Source organism: Phasianus colchicus, chromosome 1, assembly GCF_987193195.1.
Source record: "Phasianus colchicus chromosome 1, bPhaCol1.hap1.1, whole genome shotgun sequence".
Taxonomy (NCBI): domain Eukaryota; kingdom Metazoa; phylum Chordata; class Aves; order Galliformes; family Phasianidae; genus Phasianus; species Phasianus colchicus.
This window is the reverse complement of record NC_143436.1, coordinates 145,743,654-145,762,348: the sequence shown is the minus strand read 5'-3', so window position 1 is coordinate 145,762,348 and position 18,695 is coordinate 145,743,654. Positions and strand designations below refer to the sequence as shown.

At 42.9% G+C, this 18,695-nt stretch overlaps 1 protein-coding gene across 2 annotated transcripts in view; it reads left to right on the top strand.

The window, feature by feature from the left end:
* Positions 1-3,522: 3,522 nt before the first annotated feature.
* The window catches only part of UBAC2 (UBA domain containing 2), a 98,953-nt gene continuing 83,780 nt past the window's right edge, over positions 3,523-18,695 (top strand). The window contains exons 1-4 of one of the 2 annotated variants that reach the window (XM_031613726.2): positions 3,523-3,655; positions 14,474-14,601; positions 17,835-17,954; positions 18,377-18,483. In XM_031613726.2, the coding sequence (XP_031469586.1) occupies positions 3,625-3,655; positions 14,474-14,601; positions 17,835-17,954; positions 18,377-18,483 (386 nt within the window). In that variant the 5' untranslated portion in view covers positions 3,523-3,624. Of the gene's footprint in view, positions 3,656-13,674; positions 13,813-14,473; positions 14,602-17,834; positions 17,955-18,376; positions 18,484-18,695 lie in introns of those variants that run through there. The other variant, XM_090129346.1, reaches the window with a different exon arrangement.

The window sequence follows — 18,695 nt, the reverse complement described above, 5'->3', positions numbered from 1 at the left end:
TAGTTATCCACATATTACTATTATTATACATTGATATGGAGCTCAAATTCATCACTGTATTTGAAATTTTGCAGAACATCTCATTCAAGTGGCTAAATCCTTAACAGATAGAAAACATTTGAGCACCCTTTAAATTTTTCATAATAGTGTGATGTGTAGCCAACTGCCACTATCAGAGGAAAAAAACCCCACAATGTTCTTCTTGCCTTTTTTTCCCTATTTTCCATTACTTTGCATGCTCCTCAAGAACTTCCTAAAAGTTTCTCCTTTAGCCACTCCATTTCTCCTCACACTAATTCTAAGCTCTACATGGAAAGAACTCATCTAGAAAATGTCCCATTTCTTCAATTTATAATAAAAAAGAAGTCAGTGTGATAGAATGAACCCACTACAGTTTAAGAGGACAGGTGGGTCTGCTGTGCTACAAAACATTATTCACTTCACTCTTCACTCTTGGAAAGGCACAGGATCAATTAGGCTGATTTCATCCCACCGTATCTCTCTACCTTCTTCCCATCCTCCTCTCACATCTCCTCTGCAGAGTATGTATTGTACACAGCTTTCTCTACATTCTTCTGCAGCTGAAAACAAGGGTTGGGAACTGTTAGTTATTGAAGAAGTTATTGAAATAATTAAGTTTAACATTAACCTTTTTCCAGGCATCTGCTACTGTTTCCAGTAGCTGTAATAGCTGCATGTGCCATACTATGAAAGCCACAGAAACCTCAGACCATGAGGGACCATCGCCCATGAACCTGCAGAATTCTGATAGCACTGAGTTAAGACAGCAGATTCCTGTGTGAGGTGTTGCATTTCCATCCTGCTCTACTCTGCTGCTATCCTTCATTCTTCGTGGCAGGGGAGCACCTGACTCTTGGAGATTAATTAGTAATTAAGAGTTGGTTTAAAAACACTGCCAATTTAAAGAAGAAAGAAATCTAATCATATTAGATAAGAGAAATATAATTTTCAGTCTCCTGGGATATATATATATATATATTTTGAGCAGAATATCTAAATAAGTTTATTTTGAACATAGCAAATTGACCTCGCTAACTAGATGTAAAAAACAAATGCAGATAATTAAGCTGACATTTGAGCAGTGTCAAAGCCTTCTAAGCTTGTTCTGAGTAGATTAGCAGATAAGTGCTAGCTTTCCTATTCTGGGATATGTTCCAAGGCAAGCACGAGGACTGACAATTTCATTTAACTCCAAAGAGGACAACACTTCATATTTCAATAATGCAAATCATTCACATAATTCTTATGACAAGCTATCAACTGGAGCTGCCAATGTCAGCAGGAAAGCTCTCTTCTTTAATGAAGTCTCTGGTTGCCACTGAGTCTGAAGGCAAAAGCGACATTTCCTGTACCATTCAATTGGTACATAAAAATATAATTATTAGCACTGGGTACACAGTAAGACACATTATGCATCTCACAGATCTAATCTCAGAAAAAATAACTCAATCTTTTTTTTGAAACAGAGACATTAGATGCTAGATCTTTAGATGCTTTAGAGACTCAGTAGTATATTTCTTACAAAAAATAGCACAGAAATCCAGAGCCAGCTCCCAATATCTCAGCAGTATTGATAAATCTGCAAGTATGTATTATGGTATGATGTTGCACTACTGCTTGCTACTCATTCAGTATCTGTTTGTGATAGCAAATCCACAGAGCTGCTTTCAAAAGAGAATTTAAGTGTTTGCCCAAATTCAGCCTTATTCAGCAGAATGTGTTTAAGACTCTTGGATGTTTAATGATTCTGATTTCCATCCAATACCAGTGCTGAACAGAAAAGATTCTCTCTAATATGACGTGATATGGGAACATAAATCAAGGGAAATCATCAAAGTTGAGGCTCACAGTTCGGTGTGCTAAAAAATAGGACTTTGGGGCTCTCAGTTCCAAGTTCACAGACTTCATCCTCTTCTTGACACTCACATCTGTGACACAGAGCAGAGCACTATCCTTTTCCAAATGCCTTGTATAACTTATTTCAATAAGCTTGGGTTTCTGTGTAAACTTGAACATTTCACTGAAATTTGGTGCCCCAATTTTCTTTTATTATACCATGTTTGAATGAAACTGAGGGTGGATTCACGCTTTGAATGAAATTGAGGGTGGATTTTGCCTCATCCTACCTTAAATGTTAACTCTATACTGTTACAGCTAGAGGCTCTCTGATCAATAGTTGCTGGCCTTTAGGGGGTAGTTCATTTCGTCCCAAAATAGACACATTCCTCTGATCATCCGAAATGCTCTCCAGTCTCCACTGAATGTATGGACTGTGCCTCCGTTAGCTGTAATGAGCACGTACACATGGCTGTTGTGCAGGCACACAACAGCCTGGGCTCCTGGGACGAGCCAGGTCATAATTTTTCAAAACTTATGGATTGAAGGGTCTTCAGTTTTCAAATTTAATTCATCTTTAGAAAGAGGCAAGTAATTAGATAGAAATACCTGGACTCACATACGTTGTATCAGTCTAGCAGTGTTTGGCCTCCCCCATGCCTGGAACGTCTGAGTGCTGACCTCTCAAACCCTGTGCAAACAAGGTGGTCTTCTGCTGCGGCCTCAATATGTCGCCTGCTGCTGTTCACAGAACAGAATGCTGCTTGTGGTTTGGCCTACACCTGCCTTCTGAATCTGCCCACTGTCTGGGCTAAAGGTTAATTAACAGTGTACTTTGCCTGTTTTGGTTACTGCATATCCCTAAATATCACTGAATGGAAGATGCATTGACATAGAAGGGTGAAGCTCTGGGTCTTCCAGCACCAGAAGGACACGGAGCTGTTGAAGCGAGTCCATAGGAGGGCCATGAGGATGATTAGAAAACTGGAGAACCTCTTCTATGGACACAGGCTGAGGGCTGTCTGAGGACACAGGAGTTCAGGCTGGAGAAGAAAGGCTCTGGGGAGACTCATTGAGGCCTTCCAGTACTTGAAGGGGCCTACAGGAAAGCTGGAGGCAGTGGAGTGATAGGACAGTGGAGCACGGCTTCAAACTACGAGAGAGGTGATGTTAGGAAGAAGTAATTCTTTGGTCAGAGGGCAGTGAGAGGCTGGCACAGCTGCCCAGAGAGGCTGTGGTGCCCCATCCCTGGAGGCACTCAAGGCCAGGTTGATGATAGGCGCTGGCAGATGGCAGCTGTGCCCATGGCACAGGTTGGGCTGGTGGGCTTTGAGGTCCCTTCCAGCCTGAACCACTTGGTGCTGTGTGATGGCTGTACGGCAAACAGCTCATCCACCGTGACCCCAGATTCCCTGTGGCCATGAGGGTCACAGCAAAGCCAACACCCCTCCCGACCGTGCGAACGACCCAGTCGCCCGAACACCACCACTCCCGCGGTCTCGGCTTCCCCTGCGCCTTACGGACCCCCTTCCTCCCCGATCCTGACCACGGGCCCCGCTCCAGCGCGCCCCCGCCCGGCTCCCCGCACCCGCCGCCGCCTCCCCCTCCCGGCGGGCCCGGTAGGGGGCGCTGCCCGCTCGCTGGCGGCGACGTTTGGCCCGTCGCGGCCGCCTTACCCGCGCGTCCCCGGGCCCGCCGCGGCTCCGCGGGGTTTGCCCGGCCTCCGGGGGTTCCGCTAGCGGCGCCCGCCGCGGCTGGGCCGCCGCCATGTTCACCAGCACCGGCTCCAACGGGCTCTGTGAGTACCGGCTCCGGCGTCTCACCGCGGCGGGCGGACGGCCGCTCCTCCGGGGGACGGGGCGGGACGGGGCCGCGCAGCCGGCGGGACCTCCGCGGCGGGGGGGCTGACGGCGCGGCGCAGCGCAGCGCGGGGGGAGCTCCGGCCGGCCCGTGCGAGGCGCGGGCCGAGAGCCGCCTGCTGCGATGGGTTCTGACTGTGTCACGGGGGGCACCGACGGCTGGGGGGGGGAGGGGTCTGGTAACGCCGTGCTGCAGTGACGGCTCCCGGTGGGCGATTGTTTCCGTGCCGTAGAACAGCCCTTTAGAGGCGCGAGACGATGTGTAAAGCTGTGTAGGTGAAGTGTGGTCAGCGGAATGATCCGTGCTGGCCCCGCGGAGATGCCGTTCTGCTGGCACAGCGTGCGTAGTTCAACCTCCTCGTTGTTTTCTCCAATAAACTGGTACAAAGTGCGCTCCTAACCAACTCAGCCCAGATAAGACAACCAGACGCCAGTCAGGCTGCAGTACGAGTGATGTGGCGGCTCAGGCTGAGGGCTCCCATAGCCCTGCGTGCCAGCTGAGCGCCTTGATAACACCTGTAGTGTTCGGATCAAGCCACGTAATGGTACGGTTTGGGAAATCCTTTTTGTGGTTGTTTTTTTTTTCAGTCACCTACCATAGAATCATGAAATGGCCTGGGTTGAAAAAGACAGCAATGATCATCTAGTTTCAACCCCTCTGCTGTGTGCAGGGTTGCCAACCACCAGACCAGGCTGCCCAGAGCCACATCCAGCCTGGCCTTGAATGCCTATCTTTGGTCATGTAAAAATTGACCTAGTGGTTGCTTTTATCTGTCTCAGAGTAAGGCTTTTAGCATCTTCTGACATGTCAGAAATGCCAGTGGCTCCTGCATTCTGTCCCATTGCCTTGTTGTTACACCTTCCAGCAGAGTTCCCATCATTAGCCATGCCAAAATGGACAACAAGTGACCCCAGAGCTCCAGGTGTTGGCAATGTGAGTCTGAATGGGCTCCTTAGGCAAAGTGTCCCACCAGTGGTGCCAGAGTCAGTTTTCCAGGAGCAGGTGTGTAATGGTTTGGCCCAGTCACCTTTTTTAAAAACTTCTTTTTGATTCTGAAACTTTTTATCAGAGCTTAAATAGTTCTTTAAATCATCTGAAGTTCTTTGGTTCTTGTACATCGTGTTTAATCCTCGTCTGAAAGAGATCTGAAAGAGACAGGAGAATAGCTGTTGTCTCCTAGTGGTTGCATTTGCAGCCAGCTTTAAACTTTAATCCATCTGGTAATAATGATCTAAGGAAGGTTGGTAGCACCTTGGACTAAGATGTTATAATCCTTGTTCTTTGAATTCTTAGTTTATTATTCACTTTGCTGATTTTGGAATAAGGCGAAGTAAGTAACTGTGAACTACTGCAGACTCTGGAAACGTAACAAAGATGCAAAGATGAGTTTAATAGTTTGTGTTGCCAGGAGAGAAGGAATTTGATAATTGTTACATTGTATTCGGTGCAGTGCATAGAATAAATTCAGGATCAGCTTCCTACAAAGCCCGTCTCATTTCAGCTGATACTCCATTACTCTTTCCGCCTTCTTGCATCCTATTTTCTGGTGCTTTGGGGTTCAGGTTTTGATGAAAACTAAACTCTTTTAAACTATGGGGAGATTCTGACATGATTAGTATACTTTCAAATTGCTTGTTAAGTTAAGAGTTGTAAACTGGCCTTAGTTTTCACTCTCATTGTGTGAAATGGACTTAATTAGAATGTTAAGTTTAGGGTGAATCTACAATTCCTCATGGTGTAAAAATTATTGAGCCTTAAATTAATGTTATGGCTGATTCTGTCGTTTGTTTTATCCCAGACATGGCAACTGAAATACTGTGGGTGTTTCAGAGAAGACAGCTTGTAAATCCAATAAAAAGCCTATGTGTTTGCTAGTATTAAGTTATTGTTTAACATTCCAAACATAATATGGAAATGTGGCAGAAGTAACAGTACTTTGGTAGACTGATGTGACTGAGTAGTACACCCATTGTAGGAGACATATGAGGAAGACATGGTAGCTTCCTTTTATCCTGTTTTAATATTTTGGGGAAAGAGGTCCTTGACTGCATGCATAGACAAAATCTCAAGTGCTAGTAACTAAATGAGAAACTAGCCTACTTTGATTTCAGTTCCATATCTGTATGTGCAGACTATGAGTAGCTGCGTTTCTAGACCAATACTGTCAGGCTCACTTAATCTGAACACGTTTTGCTTTTGTATTGTAAGGTGATTGGGAATACTACTATTGACTTTACAAGCAAGGTTAGCTCAGCCAAGCTTTTCTGAAGCCTACTTATATCCCATAGCTGACAGTCCAGACTGTTATTATTCAGGGTAAGGCAGTTGTTGCATTATTTAGAGTCAACTGTTAAAATGGTCCTAAAAAATATCACCTATACCTAGGCATGGACAGAGCCATTGGCTCTTTTTGTTACTCTGTCATCACTCGGTTGATGGCAGACTTTTATTTGTGTTAATGTACTGTTGCTGTGCTGTGCAAACAATATTTTTCAAACTTACTAGTAAGTGCAAACTGTTTCTGTGTTACTTGCCCTGAGATAACTTTATGGGTGATCCCTGTGCTATGGGTGCCAGCAGATGCTGCAGTACGGTAGGTGGCCATGCAGAGAAGTTCCTTTTGTGGCCTGGCTCTGTAGTTCAGTGACATGAAGAGTATTATCTGTATTGGAAGAGCATTCAAAACTTGTAAGTACTTCATCACAGATTCAGCCTCAGATATTACACTTGAACTTGACCACTTTTGGTGAACTTTGTTTTTCTCATAAATAATGCTTGAATAGTTGGACCTGTGTAATGAAGTCCTCGACCTTATCCATGTTTTCTATGGAGCTGTCTGGTGGCTTTGAGCAGTGTGATTTAAATTAGTTCTTATATGGAGTATTTCTCTAGTACATGGTATCATAGCTCAGTGCTTTTTAAAATTATGTATATAGATAGAGATGTTCTTGAAAAATGAAAGAGACATGGATAAAAGCAAGCCATAGTAGCAAACAAGTGATCCGATCCCAGATGCCTGCAAGCCAGTTCAAACAAGTAGGTCCTTTGCTAGGAGTGATATGCTGAGTGCCTACCAGGCAGTATCAGGTATGACTGTGCTGGGAACCGATAGCACACCTACTCAGTGCATGACACGTGATTTTGCTGGGGGAGATGTAAAAATAAACACAGCTTGTATGTGTTACAGCTGCAAGGGATGGAAATCAGGGAAAAAAGGAGAACATCATTTAAAAGGACAAAGACTGTTCGCACACAGTAGCAGAAACTTTCTATTATCTGGAATATTGGAAGGACTGGTGTAGCCCTGGGAGACAAAAAAACACATTACTCTGGGTCATAGAAGGCCCTGTGCAGGCATATAGGGACAACTCAGCAGGACAGCATCCTCGCTGGAGCTGAGCTCACTTGTACAGAACCCTTGAACTGCATTTCAGAAGCATGTAATGACACATGGCCTTCAGGAGGGCCTTCCGGGCTGGGCTGTGGGCTAGACCTGGGCTGGCTCCATCTTTATGGCTTTAAACTGGAATAAGGTAGATTTAGACTTGATGTTAGCAAGAAATTCTTCACTGTGAGGGTGGTGAGACACTGGGACAGGTTGCCCAGAGAGTTTGTGGATGCCGCCTCCGTGGAGGCATTCAAGGCCAGGCTGGATGGGGCTTTGAGGAACCTGGTCTAGAGGGAGGTCTCCCTGCCTATAGCAGAGGGTTGGAACTAGGTGATCGTAAAGGTCCCTTCCAACCCAAACCATTCTATGATTTTATCTGTCACATTTTGCCAGATGCTCACATCCCATGAGTAATGCTACTTATATGCTGCAGCGGCTCAGCAGAGGCCAGCATGAGTGTGTCAGGGCTGGTGTGGGGCTAGCTGCTCAGTGCTGTATCGCTACTCTGTTCAATGCTGTTCATGGGTATATACAGTAGGAGAGTCAGCTGGAGCTAATCTTTGGTTTTAAGGTAAAACCGAAGTCTAAGTTTAAAGCACATTCGCTTGCTACACCTGAAAATTGTTTGATTACTTTGCCTACTGTGCCCAAAGTACTTTGTGCAGCAGTAGGGAGGCAAGCTCTTTGGACTTATATGAAGGGTTTCCTCTAACACTAACATAGGTATTAACCTCTCTGTGAACCTTGTGGTGGAATGCTCAAGGTTGATTGAATATCCCCAAGGCAGAAGTGCAGTAATGTGCTCTTCAGCTTGCATAACCTGAAGTGTGCTGTGTGCAGGCATTAGGAAAATAATTAAGGTACATAAGCTGATGCTCTGTGATGTGACTAAAGGAAAAATGGAATATGTTTTGAATATATCGGGCTTGCATGCATAAGTTTTAGGCAGTCTGGTGGTATCTGGGAAAACAATTTAGCTAGTACAACAGCATGCTAGAGTGCAGTGTGGTTCAAAACATGAGCTTAAGTCCTGGGAACGGTGCAACCACAGGAGCTCAATTAGCCAGTCATTGCATGCTGCAGAAATGTGGCTGTTGCACTTCTGCCACAGAGCTAGCTAATTTCAGACCACCTTGGGGATCTGTGCAGCACAGTGCTGTAGCTGTACCTGATGTCTCCAGCACTGTATATTAATAGTAGTAGGGTAATAAGCTCTGTGGCTGGGAGGAAAAAGAGACTGCTCAACTAGATAAGCAGCGTTTCACTTTCTATTTTCTTTTTTAAATGTTCCATTTAAAATGAAGATTTTCTTTCTTTTTTTTTTTTTTTGTAGCTGTTGTAGTTTGTGACCTAGGCTCACACCAACTGCTCTTTAGACAGTAAGTGTATAGGTTACAGGTTTGATTACAGTCCTACCAATGTCTTGTGAAAACAGATTTAAAATGTGATCACCGTTGGTCTCTTTTCTGACTTTCTTCTTGCCAAATGTCTTTCTGCTGCAGGACTGAAATCCTTTGGTCTTTTGGAGCATAAGACCAAACCAGGAGTGCAGACGATTTTTCTTGCCATGTTAAGCGGATGTATGCTGAGGTTCTGCACTAAGTTCATAAGCTTCTGGTGAAAATCCCTTCCTGTAATGACACTCTTATGACTGCATTCGCTTGCAGACATCATGATGATTAGCCACCAGAGTACGCTGTGATGTGGCAGTCTGAGCAGGCCATCCCTTGCCTGTGCTGTGTGCCTACGGGCAGGAGTTGCTTTTGTGAACCAGGATATTTCATTCAGTCGTATCATCCTTGCAGCAATAACTTCAGTATTTTTGCAGGGTCTCTCATGTTGCACATTCTATTCCAAAGGATGAGGTACTGGAAAAATAATTACTGGATCAACTGACCTAAAAAGTAATCACTTGGAAAAGTTCAATCCTCACAGCTGGTGTGCCGTCTTGTGACCTCTTCCACCTTCTTCCAACAGCATTACACGTATCGTATCTCGTGTTGTCCTCCCTCCATAGCGTGCTCTGATTTGCTTTCAGCTGCTGTTCAGGACCCAGTGCACGATGATAGCAAAGAACAGGCTTTAGACCTCAGATCTGATAAAATTATTCTGGTTTCCCAGAAGCACGTGGTGTCTGGGAAACACTTAAAAACTGGATATTAATTCAGATAGTGAGTTTCAACAACCATTACGATAAAGGATAAGCAAGGTTTCCTAGTGCTCAAAATGAATTGTTCATGCTCTTAATGGTGTTTCTGGTTTGGTGTGCTAGCAGACTTGCGTCTGAAGGTAGAAAAGTAAGAGTCCTTGAAAACTCTGTTTTGAAATGCCATCTTAGGCAAGCAGACGTGCTGCTGGTTCTTGTTCAGATCATGAAATGCAGTGGATGAATAGCTGAATGACAGCTGAAGGCAGGAAAAAATGAAAAAAAGCCCCACAGACTACTGACTGTGCCAGTGCACTTGATATAGGAGAAACTGTGCATTCAAATGTCTATCAGTTATGGTTTGAAAGACTCATCTATCTTCTGTATAGGCATTATCAGATAGTTTATGTGTACTTCATGCCATTATTGTGGTCCCCAGCAGTTAATTTGTCTGTATGGAAGTGATGAGGCTGCCTCAGACAGCTCATTTGGGGATGTTTCCGGTGACAGTTTAAAAAGCCATTACGCATCATGTTTCTTCTGCAGCTTTGGTGTGTGTTCACTTGGGGTCTGCAGAGAAATGTCCCGAGCTAACCTGAGCTGCTCTGCAGCCACAGCCCATCAGCTGGGGTTTGCGGTGAGGTCCTCTCACAAGTCAACACTTGAATCTTGGGCCCACAATAGCAGTCTAAGGGGTGAAGCTGTTCCCTGAAAAGCCATTCTGGAACAGCAGCTTAGTCTTGCTGCCTCCTTTGGTATTCTCAGCTGCTGCATCTCCTCACCGACAAGTGCTGAACAGGGAAGGAACAGAAAAACATTTCAAAAACTCTGTTACTGCTACTGCAGCTCTTGTGTTCTTCTTGATGCAGTGGTGGCTTCTGAAGCTGCAACAGCTTGTGCCATCAGCCTCCCCCTCTGTGACAGGTCATAAAATCCTTGGAGTTGGAAAGGACCTTTGAAGGCCATCTAGTTTAACTCCCTTGCAATGAACAGGGACACCACAGCTAGATCGGGTAGCCCAGGGCCTGATCCAGCATTGCTTTGAAAGTCTCCAGGGACACCTCTTGTTCCTCAGTTCTGTCTTTGAATGTAGCAGTGTCAGCCAAGAAAGTGGTAGGCTGCGATGCTTGCCTGGGAGTTTATGAGGGTAGTTTTGGGGAGAACTTCTCCAGTGCACCAGAGAGAAGCAAAGATCTGCAGTGAGAGCTGGTTCTATGTTATTCATTGTGGTATTGGCATGCTTCACCACTGTTACTTGGGCCGGAGGAATCCCAGGCATCCCTACAGACTGGAAGGAGCAGTCCTTGAGAGCAGCCCTGTGGAGGAGGACCTGGGGGTCTTGATAGACGAAAAACTTAACATGAGCCAGCAGTGTGCCCTTGCGGCTCGGAAGGCAAATGGGATCCTGGGCTCCATCAAAAGTGGGGTGGCCAGCAGGGACAGAGAGGTGATTGTTCCCCTCTACTCTGCTCTTATGAGGCCCCATCTGGAATACTGCGTCCAGGTCTGGAGCCCCCAGTACAAGAAAGACAGGGAGCTGTTGGAGAGGGTTCAGAGGAGGGCCACGAAGATGATCAGGGGACTGGAGCACCTCCCCTATGAGGACAGGCTGAGGGAGCTGGGCTTGTTCAGCCTGGAGAAAAGAAGGCTGCGGGGTGACCTCTTTGCAGCCTTTCAGTACCTAAAGGGAGCCTACAAACAGGAGGGGAATCAACTCTTTGAAAGGGTGAGTGACAGCAGGACAAGGGGAAATGGTTTTAAGCTGAGGGAAGGGAGATTTAGGTTGGACGTCAGGGGGAAATTCTTTACGAAGAGTGGTGAGGTGCTGGAACAGGCTGCCCAGGGAGGTTGTGGATGCCCCGTCCCTGGAGGTGTTCAAAGCCAGATTGGATGGGGCCCTGGGCAGTCTGGTCTAGCATTAGGTGGAATGGTTGGTGGCCCTGCGTGTGGCAGGGGGGTTGGAGATTCCTGATCCTTGAGGTCCCTTCCAACCCTGGCAATTCTGTGATTCTGTTACAAAATTGCTCTGTTCACTGATCTGTCTGTTGCAGCAACGATGCTGTTATTGCTTGTTGCTTGGATGAATTGTCACTTAAAAGGTGCTTTGGGATTGCAAATATATTCCAAGGTCTTTGAAGGTAATATTTGGTACATTTTAGCTTTTTGGGGTCAAAATGAGACTTTATCCTTTCATTCTACATTCTTTACATGACACGGCGGCACTGTGTGTTTTCCTCCATGTGCACATATATGTTAGTGCTGCCTGTAGGCGGCAGTGCCATGGGGACTGGCAGGCCATGTTCACATCCCACATGGTGCTGCAGATCTATCAGACCAGAATTCTGCTTCCTGAGTGTTACCCTTCCATTCTAATCAAGGCATTTAATCTGGATGTCAGATTGCCTAGTTGTGCAGTATCTGGCCTCTTGAGTAGTTTTTGGTCTTACATGTAGCTGCAGATGGTACTGGCAGCAGCAGAGGTGTTCTCTCACTGGTGACCTCACAGCAGCAGTCCTTAGTAAGGATCTGTATTGTGTTGAATGGTAGAGCAAACTACTGGCTTACACCCAGCAACACTTGAAAAAAAGTATTTCAGAAGTTGTGTTGTTTATCTGAAATAGTTTATCTTTCTTCATTTAACTGGCCAGGAATACACTTCTCAAGTAGGATGATGTTTTGAGAAGCTTGAGAGTAGAAGTTTCCATTACTCATGTGACTTTCCCTGTGGGGAGCTGTCACAGTAATGGCTTGGTGGTTTTTCACTTAGTGATGAGCTTAAAAATTAAATACAATCCTCTATAATAGGGTTTAAAGTGTCTCATCTGAAAGCTAAAATGGAGTTTGCACTTTTGGATGGGGTTCTGTGATTTTTGAACACACATATTTTGAACACACAAATTAGAAATGAACTTGATATGATAAAGCATTGTAATTGTGTATTAACTGTAAAGCAATGCGAGGCACTGGAATGGGCTGCCCAGGGAGATGGTTGACTCACTGACCCTGGAAGTGTTCAAGGAACAACTAGATGTTGTGTTGAGGGACGTGGTTCAGTGGGCAACATTGGTGGTAGGTGGATGGTTGGACTGGATGATACTGGAGGTTTCTTCCAACCTTGGGGATTCTATGATTCTAATAATGATCTAATGGCATGGAAAATTACAATGAAATCTGAAAACAGGTATAAAAGCTGTGTAGGAATATAAAGCTATGGAGAGATATCTAGTGATTTGCTTACTGTGTTTTTTATGGTAACAGGACTGTTATGTGTATATTGTAGGATTAAGGAGTTCTTGTAAAATGTATTTAAACTCATTCAATAATGTGAAATGCTGAGTGTTATCAAACTTTGGCTCAGGAATGTCTACCATTGTGACTACTCTGATAGGTCTGATTAGTCTTTGCTTTCAGCTTTCTGTAGTATTCTGGTTATAAAAGGGACCTTTTCATATTAATCTAAGTTAAGTTTACGCTGGCTTTTTTTTTTTCTTTTCTTTTTTTTTAAGCATTAAAGTGAATCAATTGAATGAATATTTGAAAAAGGGACATCTAAAGACTATAGAAAACCTTATTACTAGAGAAAAAAAAAAAACAAGTGGGTAAATTGAAAGGTGGATAATTTTCCTATATTAAAAAAAACCTGAAAAACAACAACCAGTTGTTGCCACTCTCCTGATACAATTCCCGAAGAAAATCTGTTTGTAGTAGTGGAGCCTGTGTTGTTCCAAGTCACTGCTTAATTTCTCCAAAAAGATAGTATTTCAAAGGCATTGATTATTTAAATGGAGTAAGGAAAGTGAGTCTGTAAATGCTGAACTCAGAAATACAGCCGGGATCTGAAAAAATAATTATAAGCACAAGTAGATGTTATGATGCGCATCGGAAGATGTTTCTCCCACCTGGTGAGTGACAGAAGACTGAGAATCTCAAGGTGGTGTGAACTGCAGACAGTTAACAGGGAAAGTTCCTGAAGCTATCAGTTAGCACTTGGATGAGGATCCTGCTTCAATTACTCAGTAATAACCTATTTTTGATGGTAGTGAGATTGTACTATAATTAAAATCTTGGCTTTGGTGCTCATTACCATCTTCCTTTTCTAGCAGTTCAGTCTTCTGGTGTGTGGCAGATGTTGTTGACTGAATCATTTATGATGGTTTATCTGGATACGTTCTAAGTGATCAGTGTGTTACACTTCTAATGCAGTTCTGTTCTTCCTCAGCTCCTGCTCTTTACTTCCCTTTAGTAGTTTTAAAGTAATCAATTTATTCCTTTTGTTATCTAAGAATAGTGACAGCGGAGCTACATGTTTTGTGATAATACCTTGCAAAAAAGCAGATGTCCATAGATGAGTAGGTTCTGTGTTATAACTGAGGTGTTGGGAAAGAAGTAAATATAAAAATTGCAGCTGTGAAAAAGGGAAAAGTCATAGAATGGTATTTAACAGATTTTATACTGGCTTGAATGGCTGTATCAATGCCTGATTTTTTGCAGCAGCTACACCAAGTGCTTAGGATGAATTGCTGCATATACACGTGCTGGATGTTCCACTTGATGGATTTTAGTAAATGTGCATTGAAGCTGTTCATTGTTGTCTGCATGCTTTCTTTGGAATGTTGTTTTTGAAATTCCTGCTCTTAGAGGGAAAGAAGTTATGATTTCACACGTGCAGTTTTATTAATTTCTTTGTTAATAGTTACAGTGTTTGAATGGAAGGGGGATGAATGTTGTGTAAGCTAACTTAAACGTCCTTCCTTGAATGGTGGATCCAAACATGGTGAAGGGAAAGGAAATTTATTCACGACATTTATTCATAGCCTTGAGAATAAAGGTTAATCTCAAACACAGAAGAAACAACTGTGTTTGTTTGAACTCCATTTACATGACTATTTTGCTAGCAAAAACAAGTAATGGTTTTGTTTCCTGAAGCATCATTGAGTGTTAGGGGAGCTCCATAGGTATGGAGAGCTTTGAATAACTATAACCAAACAATTAATTTCATGAGAGAGTGTTGAAAACAAGATGTCTAATGAATATTTAATTGTCATTAATATCTCCAAAGACTTCCTTGGGTTGAGATGTTTTAATATCAATTTGTAAGGGAAGTTGATCAGATAAAACTGAGATGATACACTATTGTTTTGTAATCATCTGTCTAAATATGACACTTCTTAAATGGAAGAGATGTTCCTCTGAAGTGTTTTTCTGTTTATTTTCTGTTTAAGATAAAGCACCTTTGTCGAAGAGTCTGTTATTAGTCCCAAGTGCCATCTCGATTCTGTTGACTCTGCTCTTCCAACATTATCAGAAGTTCTTTGCATATAACCTACAAGCTATAAAAGAGGATTTTCAGGTAAGGATCAGTTAATTTTCTGTGGAGAGACTGCAGAGTACTCTCTTTTGTGCGTTTTTTCCTTTCTTTTTCTCTTCTGATTCTTTGCCTTTGTCTACTGCTGTAGACCAGCTTGTCCTTAGCTTTTAAGTTAACCCAGTAGGCCTTTACCTGCTTTTTGTTTGAAGTGAGAAAAACTGATCTGAAACTGTCAACATAAGCCTTTCACTTCTTTCTTTTGCCTGGGAAATGATTGTTTGTGTCATCTCTCCTTGCAGTTGGGAAGCTTGCTTTGAGTGAAGTGTGACTTAACCCAAATAGTAATAGAGGTATTCTGATATGAATGTCAATATCCTCTTGTGCTTAGTTTTTTTGAGGCTGGAGAAGACTATTGCGATCAGCTACTCTTGATAACTTACCATTCATTTTAATGACAGAGGACATAAATTTCACACTGTACCTTCTGCTATAGTGAATTGTGAGAAATTGAAATTTTTCTGTTGAAGAGAACTGCTGTTCCTCATCTACAAGCCTTAAAAAATATTAGACCTAGCTGGTGATTCTGCATGTTGTTGCATTCTGTGATCTTTCTTGTCAAGTACGAGAGCTGTGTTACCTTTAATGAGCCATAATCTCATTGTAGTCCTGGAGATACGATGAGAATGCTGCAACAGGCAGGTTCAGGCTCTTTAGGAAGAATAGGCCAGGTAGGCAAGGAGTGCAAAAGAGGAGTGGGACTGTGCAGAACTTTGTCTTGGGATGGATGGTGGAGGAAGTTGAAAATTTGTGGGTCAGGATTGGTGGGCAGACCAGCACAGGCAACTTTGTGGTATTTACTACAGACTCACCATGTGATTATTAAGTAGATGAGGACTTCAGACAATTTAAAGAAGCCTTACATTTTCAGGCCCTGACTCTCATGGAGGGATTTAACTATGCTGACATGTGCTTGCGGGGGCCAATACAGTAGAGTTTCTGAAAGAGGTTTCTGAAGTGCGCTGGTGACAAATTCCTAGCAGAGATATTCAAGGAGGTGATGAGGGAAGATGTTTTGACCAGATCTCTTACTTAAAACCAAGAAAGGTCTGACTGGGGATGTGAAGAACAGGTATGGTCTTGGTTGCAGTGACCATGAGTTTCCTGATGGAATTCAGGGTCCTGAGAGGAGGGAATAAGGCAAGTTGCAGGTCTGCAACCCTGGACTGTAGGAGAACAAACTTGGAAGACATTTATGGAGTATAATATCCATCACAAGGAGTTTGAGTGGGACTCTCCTTCCCTTCTACTCAGCCCTGGTGAAGCCATATCCAGAGTGCTGTCCTTTGTTCTAGGTTTGTGATTATAAGATAGAACTGAGTACATGGGTACAGTCAGGAGCTGGATCATTTGACGTACAAGGAGAGACAGGGATTGCTTAGCCTGAAGAAGAAGAGGCTTAGGGTGGATTTTCCAGTATGTGTGAATACCTAATGGGAGAAGGAGGGATAATGATGAGGGTGCCAGACTCTTCTCAGTGCTGTTTATTTACATAACAAGGGATGATTCATTGAAACACAATGAATTTCACTTGAAGAGAAATATATTTTACGGTAAGTCTGATAGAATGGAGGAACAGGTTTCCCAAACAAGTTGCATAGTCTCTATTCTTGGTGTTCAAAACCAGTCTGGAGATGGCCAGTTAACATCCCCCTCTAGCTGACTTTGCTTTGAACAAGTGTGTTGGACTGGACAGTCTCACCTCCTCCATTCTCTATTTCCATGAAGCAGTGCCTGACCAAATGATTACTTTTTTTTCTGTGAGGCAAGTGGTACTGTGAATAAGGAGAAATCAACGGATTTTGTATACTTTGACTTTAGCAAGGCTTTTAACCCCGTCTTCCATTGTGTCCTTGATTTTGTGCCAAATTGGTGAGGTATATGCTGAATAAATGGATTAATAGATTGATGGAAAATTGGTGTTGTGGTTACTGGTACAAAGTCAACCTGGCGGGTAGTAATTAGGGGAGGACTTCTCAGGGTTCAGTACTGGAACCAGTACTGTTTAGTGACTTCATTATCTACCTGAATGATTGCAAGGACTGAACTCTCAGCAAGTTAGTGGGTGACCCCAATTTTGGGGTGTGGACAGTATGCCGGAAGACAGGGCTGCTGTTGAGAAAGACCATGGAAAACTGAAGAAATGGGAGCTTTGTGAAGTAGAAAGTCCTTCTTCTCTGGAATAGAATAACTCTAGGCAGTAAGAGTGCAGGCTGGAGAGCAAGTGCTTGGGAAGCAGCTCTGTAGAGGAGACCTACAGATCTTGGTGGACAACAAGTTAAACAGGAGTAAGCAGTGTGCTCATGCATCCAAGAAAACCAACCACTTCCTGGGCTGTGTTAGTGACAGTGTGGCAGCAGATCCAGGCAAGCCATCCTTCCCTGCTAGCTGACATAGTGCTCCAGATGTGGTCTCACTAGTACCCTGTTCTGGGATCATCAGTGCAAGAAACATACGAACACCACTGGAGTGGGTCCACCAAGCATGACAGAGGGTTGGAGCATGTGATATACAAGGAGAGACAGAGAGAACTTGGTGAAAAGCCTTGAGAAAAGAAGGCAGAGAGGAGATACCTTAGTCCTGTCTGCAAAGTAACTGATAAAAAACTATAGAAGAGCTGGAGCCAGACTCTGCTTGGAAGTGCACTTTGATTAGAACAAGAGGTAACAAACACAAGTTGGAACTTAGGAAATTCTGCCTTGATAAAAATATTTGGTTTATTTTTCTTAACTGTGAGATTGGCCAAGTACTGCAACATGTTGCCTGGGGAGGTTGTGGAGCTTCCATTTTTTGTGTTCAAGTCTTGACTGGACGTGGTTTCAAGCAGACTGAACTGATTAAACCTACTTTGAGCAGTACACTGGTTTAGATGATGTCTGGAGGTCACTTAAAAATATTTTTTTGATAATCTTTACAATTTACTAGGGTTAGTGTTTTCATTTTTATTTGTAAATGCGAACTAGGATCATGAAAATCGAGGTTGACTTGATTGAAATTGTATATCTATTTTAATAGGTAAACTTCTTGTTTGAAAACATTTTTAAAAAGTCTTCTTGAAATCTCTATAGAATTCTAGTTCTTTATTTCTCTCTTTTAATGTCATACTGCCTTCCTGCTATCTGACTTGTTGTCTTATATTCCTTCACTCTGAACATAAGCTCTCTGAAGAATCTCTGTGAGAGTAGAGTGACTTAATGTAACGATCTTCAACCTTCTAGATTTGGAGACTTGTATGTGGGAGAGTGATATGCCTCGATCTGAAAGACACATTCTGCAGCAGTCTGCTCATTTACAACTTTAGAATATTTGAAAGAAGATACGGCAGCAGAAAATTTTCAGTAAGTTCTAGAGTTGCTTTTTTCCTTTTATCAGAAATTACTTTCTATACTGTTTCAAATCTTCTAGTCTTGGATTAATATTGTAGTTTTTATTACTAATATTCCATATAGAAATACACATTTAAGAGTTTTAAGGTGATTTGGGTTTCCGTAAGGCAGAATTTAAATTCAGCTTGCAATCAGTGGATTATTCTAAATTTGCATCTGTATCAGTTGAGAGTTACTGCACCCACAGAATTTATTTTTGGTAATCAAACTCTTTTTCATTCTTCAGTATTTAAACATTGACATCTGAATTTATGCTGTGCTAAATATTATATTTGTCTTGACTGAACTAGTGTAGTGATTTTCTTATTTATTAAGAGGTATATTAAAATCTTGTTTTTAAGCAATTGAATTAAAATTAACCTTTTTCTTTCTAGTCCTTTCTACTGGGTGCTTGGACGCTGTCAGCTTTGTTTGATCTTCTCCTTGTAGAAGCTGCTCAGTATGTATTTGGCATCACCATCAACAGCTTGCCTTCTGGTTTGTAAGTAGCTCCTAGTGTTATTTTAGATAGGGTTTTAAGGGAATATTTTGTGTGGGTTTGAATTTAAAAGCCTTTCTTCATGTAACCTTTTAAGTATAATCCTTTTGAACTCCAGTGTAAATGTTTTGTGGTAGAAATATTTTCTAACACTCATTTCCTAATTGTGATCTGAGGTTAAGGTACTTAAAATTTATCCATCTGACGATGATTTT